Source organism: Pteropus medius, unplaced genomic scaffold (genome assembly GCF_902729225.1).
Source record: "Pteropus medius unplaced genomic scaffold, Ma_sr-lr_union100, whole genome shotgun sequence".
Lineage (NCBI taxonomy): Eukaryota > Metazoa > Chordata > Mammalia > Chiroptera > Pteropodidae > Pteropus > Pteropus medius.
In genome coordinates this window covers 3551158-3571007 of record NW_024342471.1, presented here as the reverse complement: position 1 = coordinate 3571007, position 19850 = coordinate 3551158, and the positions used below count along the sequence as shown (strand labels likewise).

General features: G+C 40.8%; 1 protein-coding gene and 1 long non-coding RNA gene across 3 annotated transcripts in view; one reads left to right on the top strand and one right to left on the bottom strand.

Annotated features, from left to right (window-relative positions):
* DNAAF9 (dynein axonemal assembly factor 9) overlaps positions 1-3961 on the bottom strand; it is a 113155-nt gene extending 109194 nt beyond the window's left edge. The window contains exon 1 of one of the 2 annotated variants that reach the window (XM_039863852.1): positions 3771-3961. In XM_039863852.1, coding sequence (XP_039719786.1) covers positions 3771-3853 — 83 coding nt within the window. In that variant the 5' untranslated portion in view covers positions 3854-3961. The remainder of the gene's footprint in view (positions 1-3770) is intronic. The other variant, XM_039863853.1, reaches the window with a different exon arrangement.
* A 4-nt stretch (positions 3962-3965) lies between these two features.
* On the top strand, positions 3966-18961 carry LOC120603455 (uncharacterized). Its single transcript, XR_005653021.1, has 3 exons — positions 3966-4483; positions 10758-10856; positions 12484-18961. It is a non-coding gene; the product is annotated as an uncharacterized LOC120603455 (long non-coding RNA).
* Positions 18962-19850: the final 889 nt, after the last annotated feature.

Sequence of the window (19850 nt, the reverse complement as noted above, 5' to 3'; positions counted from 1 at the left end):
ACTCTTCATTTTTAGCTTATGAATTCTCTTCTTCTTTAGCTGAGAATACAGTAGTAATCAGAAGAGACCTTTCACTTTCTCCTACCACCAAGTTACCAATGTACCAGCATTTGGATCCTATAATTGCCACAGGTGAATTGTCCATGCACCAATCTAGCCTGTGGCCAACATATCCATTTATGTCCTTGATGCCATTCCCTCTCATCAACTCAAGGACTTCACCCTTTCAATGGTCCCTTCTCTCTCTGTAATAATCAGTTTGCCTCCCTGTACTCCATCATTCCCAACTTACAAGCATGCTACAATGTCTGCCTACCTAAAAACGAAAAGAACTCTAACACTTCATGCCCTTTCAGCCATAGCCCTATTACTCTGCTTTCCCTTGTAACAATCCTTGAAACAAAATCACTATCTACCCTGTCTTCAATTCCTCTCTTCCTCTTTTCTCTTGAACCCATTGCACCAAAACTCTTCTTGTCAAGGTCACCAATGACCACCACATTAACAAATCTAATAGTCTATTCTTAGTTCTCATCAGTCCATCAACGATATTTATCATTTGGCTTTCCATGACTATCCTTGATTCTTCTCCTATCTCAGAGGTAGGAAACCATTTTCTCTTAGAATTTGGAAGACATTGCTACACTTATTTTTTCTACATGGGACATCCTAGGGCTTGGATGTTGGTCCCCTTCTCTATATCTAGTCTCACAGCTTTAAATAAAAACTTGGGAGTCATCAGCGTATGGTATCTCCAGTCCCAATCCCTCCCCTGAACTCCAGGCTAATATATTGAACTGCCTATCCGATATCTCCACCTGGATATGTATTAGGTAACTCAAAATGAACAAGACCAAAATTGAACTCTATTTTCTTCACAAACCTGCTCTTATTCCAGTGTTCCCAAATCAGAAAATGGCAGTTCCATTCTTCCAACAGCTAAGCCCCAAATCAACTATGCCCTCTTACATTACTGTTCCTTCAGGCCTATTTCTTCTTCAGTACTTATTTCTCACCACTCTGTATTATGATTTTTACTTTTTTTGTCTCTTTCCACTTCCAAAGCTCTTTGAGGGCAGGGACATGCTTTATTTGTTTGAGTTTACAACACCTAGCACAGTGTATGTTGGATTATTTGTATAAACAGGCAGTAAAATGTAAACTGTTAAACAAGTCCTGGGCAGGATCAGATCCCTCTGCAAAAAAAAAGGACTTTGAAGTAGGAAAGCATATTTCAGCAATTTCCACTGGTTCCCTAGTACAAGTCAAGATAATTCCTTCACAGTAACTCCAAAACCTTGGTAGCTTGAAACAACAAAAGTTTACTTCTTGCTCACTCTCTACACCAAACACAGGTCACCTGGAAGCTTGCTCTGGATCCTAGACTGATAGACAAGCCACCATCTGAAGCACCAACAGTCACCATAACAGAGAGAGTGGTAAATTACACACCATTCCCGCACATTTCACTGACCTAAAGCAACTCACAAGGCCATACCTAACTTCCAGTACAATTGTACAACATGCCCAGAAGACAGAAACCAAAAATATTTGATGGACAGCACTAATGACTACCATATCCTTAAAAAAATGTTCTAGTTGTAAGTAAAAAGATTTTAACTCATGATTTCTATTTCCCATCTGTGAAAATGAACACCACTGCTAAACCACATACTGGCAAGTACTATCTATGGGTCTTTAGGAATGTAACTTCACCAGTTAGGCCTGCCTCTTTCATCACTGAGGAGTCAGAGTGCAGCAAAGAAGCCAAGTATGGGTGACAGGAAAGTGCTTAGCCCAAACCTACTAGAAATATTCAATGTCAAAAGTCGAGGAAAGGCTTGAATGAATAAGAAAAGTATGTTCAGTTATGCAGAGGTGGGGAAAGGAGAGGAACTTTTACTAAATTTTTCTTACTAAAGGTATAAAACAGCCAGCACTTGGGGTTTCCTGCACTACCTACATCTGAAGATTAACAAGTTTTACTCAAGCCACTTTCACAGTTTGAGTATTAGCAAAGTTAGCCAACATTTATCTTTTTTAACATAAAAACATTACTTAAGAAAAAAAAAAAGCTGCACATTGCCATGTTATTAGAAACAGGGAAGGCAGCAGTTATTTTAGAGATGGATTTTACTGGGAAACTTTTTTCCCCCAGAGTTTCAAAGACTCAAGATTCCTAAGCTCAAGATGATCTGGGATGAACTCCACCTCTAGGCTACATAAAGCCTAGATTTAATAGATAGCTGCTCCAAATTCTAAATTATTCTGTGCAATTTCTATTCTACACAAAGTTCAAATACTTTCTAACAGTGAAACTGGCTAACAGAAATGTTAGGACGTTTGGATGGCTTGGAGAGGTTACCATAAAGCAGCTAAATCCAAGAAATTACAACAAAGGGCAGAAGAGGAGTTCAAACAATGTCACCCGCCAAATTAGAAGCAAATTAGGACTCCCAAAGGCAACCATGGGTATCTATCCTCACCACCCCCATCTTTTATTCATCCAACGTAAGTGCATTAATTTCTGGGGTGGGGTAAGGAATGGCAGTAAATAAGAGAGGGACAGGATTCTAAGATTTAGTTCCTGCTCTCTATTAAATTTGGTCTAGTTAAAACAAAAACAAAAAACAGATTGGCGAGCAAAACATTAACCATACAATGACTACGCACCATAACAAAAATATAGGAAAAGCCCTTCTAATATTTAAGTTGACAATCTCATTTCAAGGCAACAATACCATATTTGCTTTGCTAAGTCGTTAGAAGAGAGAAAAAGGCAAACCAAAAAACCCCTCTTCTGGTTTAATGGCAGTTTAGCAGTACCAAAGCCCATTTCTTTCTCTCTTGCTTCCTCTCTTTCAACGGTTTCTGCCGAAACCCTTCCATCATTCCAACCTCCACCCCCGCAGGCGGCCCCATACCAGCTCCATCACAAATAATACCGACTATCAAGGTCAGCCCAAAGGCATAAGGAGCAGAAATCAAAAACGGATCTTCCTTTACTGAAAAGGGGCGGAGACCCTCCCCACACCCGAGGCACAGGAGGACTCCGTCTCTAGGCTCAGGGGTCTGGTGTCCGCGGCCTTCGGAGATTCTGGACCTCTTTTCCTATCCATCCAGTTAGTTTTCCGTCCTGCGCCCCTAATGACCTCCAGCTCCCCCAAACCTGAGCTCCCCATTGTGGAGTGCAGGAGCGTCGCGATGCAGGCTGGGGAAGGGGGACGTGAGGAAATGCGCAATCGGGAAGATGCTGTCAGCATTTGTGCGCATGTAGAGTGCAGGAGCGGGGTACTCTTTAGGGAAGCCTCTGTCAAGGGGAAAGGCTCTAGAGGAGACCTACAATGGGAGGGCATTATAGGTAAGCCGTTTCTAGGGAAACCCATCGGAGGTTCTATACAGGGGTGCTATTGTGTGTGAGGGGAGTCTCTCTATATAGCTGTTTCTGGGAACAATAATCTATGGGGCAGGCAAGTGAGCTCTCCACAGAGAAACCACTATGGAGGTTTTCTACAGGGGAATTCTTCCTGGGGGACAACGTTCTATGGGGGTGGGGATGTCACAGTAGGGAGTCTTCACGGGGAGCCGCTATCGGAGTCTCTACAGTTGGCCCTGTTCCTGGGAAAACATTCATTAGGGAGCCGTTTAGGAAAAAATCATCCGCAAGGAAGCCATGTCGGGCCACGCCCTGCGGCGGGAGGCGTCCCCGGACCCCAAGAGCCCGCAACCCCCCGACCGGCCGCCCCTCTTCAGCCTCCGCCCCGCGTTACCTGACGGAGGGTGACCCGCGGCCAGGGCCGCCGGAGAACCGAGCGCGGGGCAGCCCCAGCCGGTACGGGGGGTTCATATCCATGGCGGCGGGCAGCGGGCGGCAGGCGGCAGCGAACGGTGCCGCTGCGAGGGTTGCACAGGCCTGCGGGGCGGCTCCAGGGCCACTGCGGCCGGGCGGGGCGGCCGGGCGTGCCGGGTGGGCGGGGGGCGCGGCGCGCGGGGGCACGTCGGGGTGGGGGCGGAGTCGGACGCGTGCGAGGAGCTTGGATGGGGGCGTCGCGATTAGCTGGGCTGGGGGCGTTGGGCTCACAGCCGCAGGGCCGCGCCCTCCTTAAACTGCGAGGCGGTGGAGCCACACGCTGGGAGCGCTGATCCCCAGGGCGACAGCTACTACGCCACCGCTCTGTCCTGTCCTCAGGCCCGGCATCATCGTGTGGGACTTTCTGCGACGCCCCCAGCCACGCACACGAGCGCGCCCGGGGGCGGGGCCTTCATCTGCCCTGCCTCGAGGCCCCGCCCCGTCGAGCCGGCTTCGGCCTCCAGCGAAAGCTTCTGCTGCGGTCCCGGTTCAGCGCCGGGACCTGAGCACCTCCCTAGTTCCCTGCTTGCTTCCCGCGGTCTCCCAAGAGGGTATCTCGCTACTGTCCTCACCCGCTGGTAATCAACTGCGACCCTCTCTTCAAACATCCAGCCAATTTCTAGCCAACTTCAGGTTAGCAGTGCGAGCCCAGCCGTGTGTAGGGCATGGATCTTACGGGTTCATAGTGTCCCAGAGAAACCCTACCCTTTTCCGTTCCTTTCTTGGCTCGACCCATTTTCGACTGCAGGGCCATATACAAGAAACTAAATCCCACCGAGCCTCGGTCTTTTCTTGTGTAAACCAGGATACTACTTCGTAGATAGATTGTCAGGCGTCCTGTATATACAGGATATATTAATGATTTCCTCCTGCGTCTTGTATTGACTTTGTCAGGATGCCTTAAATGTACTGTATTAATATTTTTTGCAATTAATTACAGAAATGTTAGAGCTATTTTTTCCGGCAAGGTAATTAGCTTTTAAATCCCTTAAATGGCAACACTATCTGAAAACCTACTTACACGAATAAAAGATCTGGACAATCCCTACGGTTTGTCCAGCAGGTTTAGCTGCGGGAAGACCAAAAGAAAGGACTAGAAAGTAAAAGTACTTATTTCTCATATTTAAGAAAGGAAAAGACTTTTGGCTCAAATTCAAAGTCGCGAACAACCTCCATTATTTGGAGATAAGTTCACATCAGTACACAGGCTCTGAAAATTAGCCAATCAGCGACAGGCTCACTCCAGTTGCTCGCTTTAGACAACAGCCAATCAGCAAGTGCCTCACACCAGGGACCAGGCTTCTTAAAGTAAGCGAGTCTTCAGATACCTTACAACAGTGACCTCTAACAGAGCTGGGAGTCTGTCAATTGCTGGACGCTCGAGCTTCGGAAACTGCCAATCCCTGAACGCTAAGCTTCTCAAAACATTTAAGATCAGTTCTGGCTTTGTTTAGGGAGATCGTGCCTTAAAAGTACAGCTCTCCTTTACAGACAGAGGAGAAATTCATCTTTTTTTCCGCCCCAGAGTCTGAGTTCAATACATCCCCGACTCCACCCCGTGCAAGTTCGAAGTTTGCAACTCATAAAATTCAGTTCTCATTTACCGTTAGTTATGAGTTTGGACTTGTGACAAACGCAATGTCGCAGCCATGAGATTTATCAAATGCAACCTTTTTAATTCTCGTGATGGTTGTTATTACCTTTTTTTTTTTTTTTACGGTTCTATGGGTATATTCACAAAGTGGTACTATCACCACCACAACCAGTTTTAGACCATTTTCATCATCACTACAAGAAACCCTGAGCCTTTTAGCAGGCATTCCTCCATTTCTTCACAACCATCACAGCCTTGGGCAACTACAAATCTTTCTCTCTCCATGAATTTGCCTATTCTGAACATTTCATATAGACAGAATCATACAATGTGTGGTCCTTTGTAACTGACTTATTTAGCGTGTTTGCAAATCTCATCAGTGTTGTAGCATGTACCAAAAATTTTATGGTTGTATAATACTCCATTGGATATGTGGATATATCACATTTTTCTTATTTATCAGTTGATGAACATTTGGGTTCTTTCCACTTTTTTACTATAAGACTGCCATGAACATTCATGTATAAGATTTTTGTGGGGACATGTTTTCAATTCTCTTAGGTATGTAACCTAGGAGTGGCATTACTAGATCTTCTGTATTTAACCTATGAAGAACCTCCAAACTGTTTTCTAAAATGGCTGCACAATTTAAATTCCCCCTAGCAACATATACAAGTTCCAGTTTCTCCACATCCTTGCCAATACTGATTATCCATCTTTTTTATCATATCCATCCCAATGGGTGTGAGTGGTATCTCATTGTATTTTTTATGTTTTTTTTGTTATTTACTGTATTTTTTGTTATTTATGTTTATTTTGTTATTTATGTTTATTTTGTTATTATGTTTTTATGTTATTTACATTTCATTGTTTATTGTAGTAACATTGGTTTATAACACTATGTAAATTTCAGGTGTACAACTGGCATAATTTGACACGTTCTTGCCAACATCACTATGGTTTTGGTTTGTATTTCCCTGATAGCTAATGATGTTGATATTTTCATGTACTTGTTAGCCATTTGTATGTCGTTTGGAGAAATGTCTATTTAGATCTTTTGCTTATTTTTATTGGGTTACTTGTCTTTTTATTATTAAGTTGTGTTCTTTACATATTATAGATACAAGTCCCTTATCAGATATATGATTTGCAAAAATTTTCCTCCATTCTGTGGATTGTCTTTTCATATTCCTGATTCTTGTGTCCTTTGAAGCAAATTTTTTAATTTCGATGGTATTCCATCTACCTATTTTTTTCTTTAGTTGTTTGTACTTTAAGTGTTATATTTAAGAAACTATTGCCTAATACAAGTTCATGAGAATTTACAACTACATTTTACATTTTCTTCTAAGAGTTTAATAGTTTTGGCTCTTAGGTAAGGTATTTGATTCATTTTGAGTTAATTTTTGCATTTGGTGTGAGGTAAGGGTCCCACTTCATTCTTTCGCATGTGGCTATCCAGTTGTCTCAGCATCATTTCTTGAACAGACTATTCTTTTCTCTTTGAGTTGCCTTGGCACCCTTGTTGAAAATAAATTGTATTATCTCCTTTTGACTTGTATATATTTGAACCCCGAAATGCCAAAATGCAAGTGTGAATTTCATGAAATTTTTTTGAACAGTAAACATTTATTAAATGAGGAAAAATTCTTTTGAAGCACTTTGTGCAGTATGCAAGTGTTCATTCAATATTGAAAATGGTGGACAGTCAGATATGATCCAGGATATACTAACAGCTAAGCATAAAAGATGTGTGATTTCTTCAACTTGTATCAAGAAAGCAATAAAATAACAAAATTTTGATTAAGAGAAATTTAAATGAAGAAAATAAAAAAAAATCACAGCAGAAATTATAATGGCCTCCCATACTGTGCATTGTCATCAGTCTTTCAGCTCAAATAACTCTTTGAATGTACTGCTACCAGAAATATTTTCTAATTCCAAAGTTGCCAGCAAAATTCCAAATGCCAGGACAAAATTACTGCAATAATTTAAAATGTAATAACTCCATTTACTGTTGCAGTGATTATCAAAGCTCTAAATGGCTCATCTTTTTATGGAATCATCACGGATGCAAGTAATTACAATGCAGAAAAATGTTCCTTTTGCTTGTGTAATACTTTTCTTGTGAAAAGGCTCACTTGTAATGCTATTTTGAATAAAATCCCTTCTAGATGAGACTTCAGAAACGAGCAAATTTTTTTGCAGAGACTTTCTCAATGAGTTATGAGTTAATGAGGAAAATTGTACTGCTTGTGGTGTAGATAATACAAATATAAATGTTGGTAGAAGTTTGCATAAAGGTGCAGATATTGTTTATTCAAAGTTGAAGTAAAGCATAAATAATTGTATGGAAGCAATTGGCTGTCCTGCTTGTATTCTGATTAATGCTGCTCAAACAGCATCTGATGTCCTTCCTATTGACTATGAGAAGTAATTGTCATGAAATTGTTCTCTTATGCCACCAGCATTTATACTGTTCAAACTGAACAATTAAGGGATTTTTGTGATTTTGTTGGCATTCAGTATTGTTCATTTCTCTTGCATTCAAAAACCAATTAGCTCTCTTTTAACAAATGGAGTCTAGAGAATCCTCAGTTTATTTGAAGCACTGAAATCATACTTGAATTCTAAGGAAAAGGCCCCCCAAATTCTTACTGACTTTTAAAATAATCCATTAAGGGGAACCTATTTATTTCTTGTTCACAATTTACAATCATCTCTTTAGAATAGGATTATGCCAATTGAAAGGAGAGAAAACTGTTATTGAAACACTTCATTGCTTAAGGGAACTGTTGAATGCATCAAAGAAATGATTGATGAAGAAAAATTTATCCTTTAAGTATTAAAGCTATTCTAAATAGGGACAGGAAAAAAATTCTGACATGAAGTGAGTGATTATTACAGCACTTGTCATGACTACATTTTTTATTTCATCTCATGAAGAATTTTGATTCTTTTATATGGTTATTACTAACTACTCTTCCAGCATGGAGACAGGTGGAATCATTATGTGTAGTGTTGAAAAAGAAAGGAATAAAAATCGATAGCAATGTTCTTTTTTGTCAATGGACAATATTTTTAAAAGTTATTAACCAAGAGATGCAGCATAATACTGGAAAATGGAAAAGCCAGTCATGCCATGAAATATGGTATTTGCTTCAATTAACTAAATTCGAAGAGCAATTTTCAGGGTTGTTAACTTTATTCTAGTGCATGTTCAGTATACTGGCTCATAACACTAACGCTGAGCATGTTTTCTCATTAATGAAAATCCTGTTGACAAATAACTAAATAAGTGAGATGTGACTACTGTAGAAACTATGATACAAAGTAAATGAAAATAGATTGTATGTGCAAGGAACTTTATAAGCAAATTCCATAAAATAAGGAACTATTAAGGAAAACCAAATGGTCAGGAAGATATAATCAAATGAAGAAGAATGTAATTTAGACCCTTAAAATTTATTTCCTCTAAATAACAAATATTTTTAGTATATATCCCACACAGTGCTTTTCTTTCCTATCTATGTATATATGCATAAACAATTAGATGTAATTCAAATTTAACTAGGCTCCCTATTTTTTATTGCTAATTCTGGCAACCCTACTCTTGGGTGATCTGAGATACTATGTGTTATCCACTTAACAAGGGTCTTTAAAAGCTTTTCCCCAATCTTTTTTTTTTTTTGGAAGTATAATTTCCTTACAATAAAATAGATAATAAAATGTACAGTTTAATGAGTTTTGACAGGTGTATACGTTATAGAATCATTGCCCCCTAATCAGGATACTGAACATTTCTATGACCACAGAAAGTTCCCTGAGGCCACTTTGCAGTCAAATCTCCACCCCTGGTCGCAGACAACCACTGATTTGATTCTGATGGCCATAGATTAGTCCTGTCTGCTCTTGAAATTTATAAAAATGGAATTAGCATAATGAATTTGAGATGTATTTACCTTCCTATACATATCAGTAGGTTATTCCTTTTATTGATGAGTAGTTTTGCACAGTTTGGACATAATTTGTTTATCCATTTACTAGTTGATGGACATTTGAGTTGTTTCCATTTGGGGGCTATTATGTATAAACTCCTATAAACATTCATGTATAAGTCTTTGAGTGGCCATATGTTTTAATTTCTCTTGGGTAAATACTTAGAGTGGAATTTCCTGGTTATATAGTACATGTATTTTTATCATTATAAGAAAACATCAAACACTTTACCAAAGTGGCTGTGCCTTTTTGTACACCTGCCTGCGGTATATGAGAATGCAGTTGCTCCATATCCTCATCAACACTTGGTAGTGTCAGTCTTTAACCTTTCTCCTGGGTACATAGTGGTTTCCCATTGTTTTTAATTCCCATTTCCCTACCGATTATGTTGGGTACGTTTCATGTTCTTATTTACCATCTGAATATCTTCTGTTGTGAAGTGCCTTTGAAATATTTTGCCCACTTTAAAATCTTGGTTTATTTGTATTTTATTACTGAGTTAAGTGAATTCTTTACGTATTTTGGGTATGAGTTGTTTCCTGGATATATGCATTGGGAATGTTTACTCCCAGTCGGGGCGGGGGGTGCATTTTCATTTTGTTAAGGGTGTCTTTTATGGAGCAGAATGCTTTAATTTTCATGAAGTCTAATTTTTTCCAATTATTTAAGAGGTGAATGTGGCTGGCTATGGTGTTTAGGGATGTGGGAATGATGAGGAAATTTGGGGAATTTCATTAAAAACTAATCAGCTTTCTGCTTTTGTAAATATGCTTGCTTTCTGCAGATAGGCTTATTGCATGCAAGAGCTCCTGCAAGAGCTCCTTTGCACTTTGCTCGACTTATAAATGTAACTGTTTGTACTCCAGCAGCTCTCCCTCCCTGTAACAATCTGTGTTTACTGGTTGCCCATAGCAACTCGGCCCTTCTGTCTGTTACTACTTGAAATCAGCATAGCAACTCCTGCTGTATGTAGCAGTTTATGTTCAACCTGACCAATCAGCTTACGTAAAGCTTTTCCTATATAAAGAGATGTTTCCACTGAGAACCTGCCCAGATCTTCAGAGCACTAGGTCGTCTGGCATGGCATGTAATAAATTTTGAATTCTCCTTCTCTCTGAGTGACTGCTTGGTTTTTTGCTGGTCTGATTTTTGGAGCTTTGGGGATTTTTCCACAACATTTTTGGAGGCCCCAGCAAGATTCCAACCACGCCGGTCCCTTGAGCTGCCGGACTGGTGGCACGGCCTGGCTGAAGCGAACGAGAACCAAGACGACTGAGGAGATGTGTCACCTGGATATTTCACGTTCTCTTTCAGATTGGTGCCCCGACTCCCTGGCATGGCTGAGCCACCAACTGGACTTATGGCAGAGAAGGACTAAATTCACCAGAAGCAACTTCAAGAATATCAGAAAAGGTACAACCAAAGTATATAATTAATTATTTTATATTTAGTTGATAGTCTATTTTATTTTTAAAGAACCAGGTTTTAATATCTTTATGTTTTCGAGCTCATTATTATTGATTTTGACATGATTATAGGCACCAGATTGGAGGTAAAGAAAAAGTAAATTAAGGAGTAAGATAATTGGGAATTAGGAACCAAAAAGTAAGGAAAGTAAAGTAAGGTCAGAGCACTAAGTCAATCTGAGGTCCCGGGACAGTCCCCAAACCAGCCCCTCTGTCAGAGGGAAGAGTAGGAACACCTTCTTATTTTCAGGAAACCTGAGGGATAATAGGTTCATCAGGAGTCTCTATGGGGACAGAGTCTAGGAGTCTCCCCATTGGGGGAGGCGTTAGGTTAAGGCACAGACTCACTAGCCAAGAGTAAAACCTGCGTTATTCTGGTGGGGGAGGAGCAATGCTTTAGCCCGATGTGTAATTGTGAGTGAATGAGTGTCTTGACCGACCTGCTGGTAAGGTACGAGTTTGTAGCCCCACGGCTGGGCACCCTTAAGGTTCCCTAAAAGCCATGGGGTTCATTTGGGCTCATTCTGCGGGTCCATGGTGAATGGCACATGGCCTATGGCGGCATCAGACTAGTGTCTGAGTCACAAAGCTATAGCTAAGCATCATCTAAGCTCCCCGAGAGGGGACACAGCCAGATGAGTACCTGAATGGTCTCCTCTTTGGAGGGGCTCCCCACCCTTGTTTGTCTTTGCGTCACCATTGCAGGGTGGAATAAGTGGGTCAACACTAAGTAAAAGGAGTTCTATTACCCTCCAGAGGGCAACCAGTCACCCTCCATGAATTAAGGAGAAGCGGCTCCTTGCTCACTAACACACACATTAAGGAATGGTGGGAGGTGTGCGAAAGAGAGTGAATGTTGACTGACTAAGACGTAGCTTACTAAGAAGCAAGAGCTGAGCTCTGATCTACAGTTCCGTGGTGATCCTCATATGGCTTACGGTGGCCCCATTGGATTTCCATGAGGAGTCTACACCAGGTGGGTCATGGGTTTACACCAACCCACCAATGCTAAGAGGTGCCTTAAATTCAAGTGAGTGGCGTCCCGTCCAATTTCCTGATCCTTCCCATCCTTCTTGTGGCATGATAGTTGTCTGTCATGGGAGGCGCGGGAGGTACCTCAGATCTTTATGAAGGAATGAGGCATGTCGAAGAAGGCTTGAGTAAGCAGAAAGGAAAGTGTTTTTAGTAACAAAAGGTATAAAGAATGGAAACTTAGATTGAAGGTAAAAGAAAAATATTTGTCTCAGAGGTGGTTGCTGAAGGAGTTAAAAGAGGCAAACTGAAGGAGTAAAAAATATGGAAAAGAAGGTTCGTGGAAGTAGTGGAAGGTTTGTGAAGGGAAACTGAGAGAGATTTTCTGAGGAAAAGTGTAAAAGAAGGCTATTGGAAGAAATCTTGAGAAATTTTACGTAATTAAGCTAAATAAGGTTGGAAATTTAAGTGTCGAAAGTAAGCTGATGTAAAATTGGAATTGTGCTAAGATTATTGGTCTGCTATGAAAAGTTTTCTGAATAGAAAACTAGAATTCTGTATGTTGACAAATTAATTTTGGTGTTTTGTGTTGCTTTAACCAGGTTTCTGGAACTTCAGAGGGTATACTGACATCAGCCTCTGTGCCTAATTTTCAAAGGAAGTTTCTTGCAAATATGGAGAAAAATTCCTCTAAGCCAACTGTCTTAGACTGTATGTTGGAAAACTTTAAGGAAAGTTTCTAAGAGGGGTACAGGGTCACGCTGGCCTCAGGAAGCCTTCGTATTCTTTGTGAGCTCAAATGGCCCGCTTTAGGCGTAGGTTAGCCCCTGGAAAGGACCCTAGACCTCCCCACAGTGAGAGCAGTATATTGGGTAGTGACAGGGACCCCAGGATATCTAGACCAAGTTCCATACATAGAGACGTGGTTGCAGACAGCTGCTGGTGCTCCCTTGGGTTCGGTTTAATGCAAATAGGCAGGGACAGAATAAGGAATTTGTGGCCCGATTGGTTAGGCATAAGGACAGGGTGTCAGCAAAATTAATCCAACAAGGGGACCTCAAAGAGGAAACTAACTTCCAACAGTCGTACACCTCAGTAGCTCTGTCAACCCCCGCGAGGCCACTTTACTATCAATTGCCGGACAGGCTTCCACCATCATCACCTTTGCCACCCCTTATCGTCCCAGAGCCCCAGACTGACACTATGCCCTCCATCTCATTTAAGTTCGACTCCTCAAATCACTCCGCCTGGTATATGGGCAAGTGTCTTGCGAGGAGGTCCAGGCCTGGCTCCAGGGCCAGCTCCACAGCATGTTCCTAGTCCATGATTCCTCTGCCTTCTGTAGGGACTATGTGCTGTCCATATCTGAAAATACACGAGTTTCCCACTACCTTATCAACTCGCTATCCAAACACTTATTTAAGATCAGGGACCTGGAGTTCGATAGCTTGCCAGCCCTGCTAGAGTTTTATAAAACTCACTACCTGAACACCACCACCCTGATGGAGCCTGCAGCTAAGTATCTAAGCATATCAGAATATGTACAAACTCTCTGTTATTTTCCTGGGAATGATGGTGAAGACCTGCCCTTTCAGAAGGATGAGTTCCTAGTGATAATAGAAAAGCCTTTTGTTAGAGAGCTTATAAAATCCCCATCACATAGAATACATGAAAAGTCCAAATTAAAGGCAAAGGCTAGAGCTGGGAAGCCAACAGACATGTCAAGAATGGCGTAGGTACACCAGAGACCAGAGGAGTCGCCCATAAGTTCTATGAGAGATTATGCAAGGCATATTGGGTATATACCCCTTTTGACCCTGAAGCATGAGAAAACCAGTATATGGTTAACGCAGCATTTGTGGCCCAATCCTCCACCGACATCCGCCGCAAACTTTGATAATTAGAGTGCTTTGCTGAGATCAACACCCAGCTACTGAAGGTCACAAACAAAGTATTTGAGAACAGCGACCAGAAAGCCAAAGGGATAAATGTGTTCTTGTTAATAGCTGCAACAGGAAACTCAGGTCCAGAACAACAGACGATTGCTCCCCTCCGAAAAAGAGAGACCAGAAGGAGACCTCCACCTCGCCGTGACCAATGTGCCTACTGTAAGGAGACTGGACATTGGAAGAATGAGTGCCCTCACCATGAGAGACAAGAAAAATTCAACCAAGCTTGTAAAGGAAAGTACCAGCCTTAGCCAGTCATCCAAAAAGCTCATCGACCAGGCCGAAGAATAGTCAGTCTAGGAATGATTGGGCTCCCTGTTCCTAGACCCTCAGCAACTAATTTATGGTTACAATAGAAGTAGGGGGCCAATCATTGACTTTTACAGTAGATATTCCATGGGAGCAGCTTCATTCATACAGGACAGCAGGAAGCCGGCTACGCAATAACAACTGCTGGTGAGGTAATCAGAGTTAAGGCTCTGCTACAGAGCTGGTCACCACAACGGACTGAACTATGGGCACTCATCCAGGTATTACAACAGGCTGAAGGGAGATGGGCCAACATCAACAAAGCTCAAGGTATGCCTTTGTTACCTTGCACATACTTAGGGCCTTTCACCAAATGGGGGAGTTATAAATGGCTAAGGGAAAAGAAGCTCCACATGGCTAAAAGGCTGCAAAGTTTAGGGAAAATTAAATGCATGTACCGGACCCACGGAACCACCATAGCTAGCTTTATCAGGAGACCTAAGACCCTGCCCTAATTAAGGGTAGAAAAAGGAAAAGAGCTCCATGAAACCCCAGTAGGCAGGAACTACAGCCATTCTCAGCAGGAAGCAGATACAGAAGAAGAGACCTCCAGTCCCTCAACATCCATATGAGTAATAACAAGGGGTTCATGGCTTATAGAAAATAATTAGGCAGGAAAATTAGCGAAAAGGGGGTTTCTAGGTCTACCTGTAAAGATACCAAGGTCATTCTATATTTGAAGGGGCCCACAAAAACCTCCAATGGTAAGGAAGTTAGGAGAAAGAACATCCTAGATTAATAGTAAACCTTGAAAATGCCCCAACATCTTCAGGTCTTAGAAATAATCCCCTGCCACATCACTAGAGAAACTTTAGGAAGAGCCTCTACCCTCTTGAGGAATTAGGTACACCCCTGTCAGCCAGAAGAAAAAATATAGATTAAAGATTAGAAAGAGAAGCTGTTCCAACCAAGCTATACAGGTAATCCTATGCTGTAAAAGATTGGAACCAAGAAGGAGTACTATAAATTTTAATCCAGTGTATCACCCTAAATTAAAGCAACCTTGGGTCAGGATTGAAAATACTGTGTGAAATATCTGCTAAAATGTGTTTTATAATTTGGTTTAGCCAAAGTGTTCATTGGTCCAACATAGAAGATGTTATTAGAATATAAGATTGTCGAATTTTATAAAGGGTTTAGCCTAATAAGACATTTTATAAGGTAGTCGTCATTGAATTATATACTGCTGTATCCAGTTCAAGTACATTTGTCTGTAAAATCAACTAAAATATTACTAATTCAATTAGATTCTCTCAGTCTTGCCTGGTTTGTCAGTGTGGTTAAGCATAAGGATCAGCCATTTGAACTGTCCAGATATTCATCCCAGTTGACTCCTGCAGAAAACACCCTTTGTAGACAGTGCAGACGGATTTCAAGGGCTCTGTAAAGACAACATGCCCTGCTCCAGCCACAAGCCGGAAGCAGGCTGGTCTACGCACGGCCGAAGCCTGAGGAATTTCATCGTAGGACTTCTTACAATTAGACACTGGGGAAGGAGAGAAATTAGAGCAAAAACTGTAAGTTGTAAATCCATGTCACTAAAGGGGGAGGGGGTCAGAATTTTCTATAGCTACTATAAATGTCAGAGACCTCAAAAAGGGACCTGTACCTATAACTAGACTCAACGGGTAATCAGCCTTATGTATGTTACAACTCAGATGAACCTCCTTCACTAAAACAGTTCTGAAATAAAGGAAGCCTTGAGGGAACACAGGAGGATAGACAGGCAAGACCATATTACCCCAGAATAGGGTAAAATGTAAGGGCATTTCTTGATTCATCTGCTTGATAAAATATGTAACTTCTAGAGTTTTAATTAAATCACAGTGCAGCTCAATGATGTCTTTTCCTTTTTCCAAAGAGCTGAGATAGAAGTACAATGTTCGATCCCTGCCCATTGGAAAAGGTGATGAAGTTCAGGGCAGCAAATTAGCAAGGCGGTCAGGGTTTATAGGAAGAAATATGTCATCTACATTGAACGAGTGCAGCGGGAGAAGGCTAATAACATAACTGTTCATGTGAGCATTCACCCCAGCAAGGTAGTTATTACTAGACTAAAGCTGGACATAGACCATGAAAGGATCCTTAGACACAAAGCCAAACCTTGCCAAGTAGGAAAGGAAAAGGGCAAATATAAGGAAGAAACAATTAAGGAGATACAGGAATAAAGTATTGAATAGTCTGTAAATAGAAATGAAAATTTACAGTCAATCTTTTGAAGTGTTGGCCAAACTTCAGATTGTAAGGCACATTCATAAAGTTTTGAGAGTGTAAGAGGGGGATATAGGAAAGGAATGAGTATATTAAAATAGATTTCAATAATATTATTGAAATCTACTAGCACCTCATTTTGTAAACAGATTTAGATAACCCTAAGATTTGATGCTTGTGCTACTATAAGCCAGAGCCAAGGACAGGAAGGGAGATCATGTGGATCCCTCATCTGGGAATAAAGCTACAGGACAAAAGAGAAGTATATATGTCCCCATGCACTTCTTGTGGAACAAGTAGTGCCTATTGGTCATGTATTTTATGGGCTACTTAGGAGAAGGGCAACACTAATAAGAAAGGGGAGTATCTAGGAAAAGGAGTAGCCTTATCAAATTGCACCAAACATATGTGCAACTCAGTAAAGAATAACTGACCTCTATAATCCTCGTTGGAGTTTTGGGGAAGAGTTAACACTTGGTATCGATGGGACAGGACCAGATCTCTATATTCGAATTTGTATTCTCAGGAGAGGTCTACTATTAGAGGGTACAACTCAAGTTTACTAGGTTTATAAGTCCTTTTTCAAAGAAATAACCAGGCCCCGGCTCCCAGGGTTGCAACCAAACAAAAACTTGTTTCTTAGAATAGTCAAAGGAATAGCTCACTCCCTAAACATCTCTTCCTGCTATGTATATGGGAGAGCTCTAGTAAGGAGCAGGTAGCCTAGGGAAACTACAAAACTGGTTCCTACCTAGGCAATGCCAGAAATAACAGTCCCACATAGTGGTGATCAGTAGATTTTAAGACATATTATACAGAACAATACTGCTGGGCTAGAGGTAGAAAGAACTCACAAGGTTGGTCGAAAACTTACATGAAGCATGCATGTAAAAGGTAAAGGTAAAAGAGAAAAGTAAGAAATGCATTAGCTAGATTTTCAGAGCTAATTAGTGTCTGGCAGAACCTAGGCAGGGTCCAGGACTGAACAGCCCCACATAGGTTTTACTAGATTTGTAGGAGCATAGCCTATATCTGCCTCCCCAGGAATTAAAAAGGAAAATTATGTAAATGGCATGATAAAATCTTCCTTATCCTCTTAACTCTGAAAACAGAGGAACAGCTTAATCACCTGGTCCCACAACTCTTACAATAGGCAACAAGAGAAATTCAAATAGGGGAAATATAATAAATTGAAGTAGTCTGAAAAAGCGTCAAAGGCCAAATGTAATTACAGGCTCAGAGAAGTAAAAGATGGAAAGGTAACAAATTAAGCCAGGAAGTTTGTGCTCTGGAAATAGTGCCACAAGGCAAGATAGAAATTTAAGTGGTGAGGCAAGTTAAATACCACCAGATAGGAGATAATAAGTGGCCCCCAGAACGAATAATCCAATACTGTGGGCCTGCCACTTAGGCAGAGGATAGGTATTAAAGAACCATACCCCCATTTGCATCCAATTGCAAGCAGTTTTAGGATGAAAGCAGGAAAGCCTTGACCCTCCTTGCACATCAACAGACTCAGATGAGAAATGTCACCTACCAGAACAGATTGGCACTAGAGTATTTGTTAGCAGCAGAGGGAGGCGTATATAAGAACGTCAGTCTCATTAACTATCATATATAGGTAGATGACTAGGGCCAGGCAGATAGGGACCTTGCTGAACAGATAATAGAACTGACACATATGCCCATACAAGTATAGCACGAATAAGACCCCGATAACTTCTTTAAAGGTTCTTTACTTTCGGAGGCGATGCACTAACTTAGAGATAGTAAGGGTATATTTTACAGAGCTGCACTGGACATGACAGGATTTACCACTTGATGGATACAGCAAGTGGCACCTGAATGGGAACCTAGGTATAGGAAAGCATGTAAATAAGGTGGGGAAAACTCCCTCAGAAAGGTATATACAGAAGATAAAAAGGGAGAAAATAGAGATCACAGCCTAGAAGAATTTGAGAAAAACATGCCTGTTAAATAAATTTAAGGAACAGGTTGTCTTTATCAGGAGTAAAATATAAGACAGCAAGAGTCAGAAGATCCTTTATATACAAATGTTTAAGGCCATAGGAAAAAGAAAAACTGCAGTAAAGACCTTTATGTAATTAATTATAAGTCTCTAGTCCAGGGAAATCAAGAAGGAAATCAGAAAGGCGATGCTCTAAAAGAATTTAAATGGGCATCAAAAGAGGGGAATGATGAAGAAATACGAGGAATTTCATTAAAAACTAGTTGGCTTTCTGCTTTTGTAATTATGCTTGCTTATTGCATGCAAGAGCTCCCTTGCACTATGCTGGACTTATAAATGTAACTGTGTACTCCCGCAGCTCTCCCTCCCTGTAACAATCTGTGTTTATTGGTTGCCCATAGCAACTCTGGCCCTTCTGTCTGTTATTACTTGAAATCTGCATGGCAAATCCTGCTGTATGTAACAGTTTATGTTCAAGCTGACCAATCAGCTTGTGTAAAGCTTTTCCTATATAAAGAGATGTTTCCACTGAGAACCTGCCCAGATCTTCAGAGCACTAGCTGTCTGGGACCGCATGTAATAAATTTTGAATTCTCCTTCTCTCTGAGTGAACTGCATGTAATAAATTTTGACTTTTCCTTCTCTCTGAGTGAGCTGCTTGGTTTTTCGCCGGTCTGATTTTTCAAGCTTTGGGGATTTTTCCACAGCAGGAACAGGCAAGGTAGGAAGGCCTGGACCAGCTAAGAGAACCTAATGATAACAATTGCCCTCCCCTCAATGATTTATATCATGATCTTTTTAAAAAATTTATTTTTCAATTAGAGTTGACATACAACATTATATTAGTTTCGGGTGTACAACATAGTGATTAGACGTTTATATACCTTATGAAGCGATTCTCCCCTGACTAGTACCTGCCTGGCATTATACATAGTTATTACAATATTACTGATTATATTCCCTATGCTGTACTTTACATCCCCATGACTATTTTTATAACCGGCAATTTGTACTTCTTAATATTTTTTACCTTTTTCACCCGGTCCGCAAACCCCCTCCCATCTAGTGAACCTCAATATTTTTTCTCTGTATCTATGAGTTTTTTGTTTTATCTTTTTTAGATTTCACATATAAGTGAAATTATATGACACTTGTCCTTCTCCGACTTATTTCACTTAGCATAATGCCCTCTAGGGGACCCATATTGTTGTAAATGGCAAGATTACAACATACATATTGTTGTAAATGGCAAGATGTCATTTTTTTAAGTGGCCGCATAACATTCCATTGCATATATGTACCACATCTTCTTTATCCGTTTGTCAATTAATGGACACTTAGTTTGCTTCCATATCTTGGCTATTGAAAAATAATGCTGCAATGAATGTAGAGGTGCATATATCTTTTCAAATTAATGTTTAGGAATTCTTTGAATAAATACAGAAGTGGAATTACTGGGTCATATGGTAGTTCTATTTTTAATTTTTTGAGAAACCTCTGTACTGTTTTCCATAGTGGCTGTACCTATTTG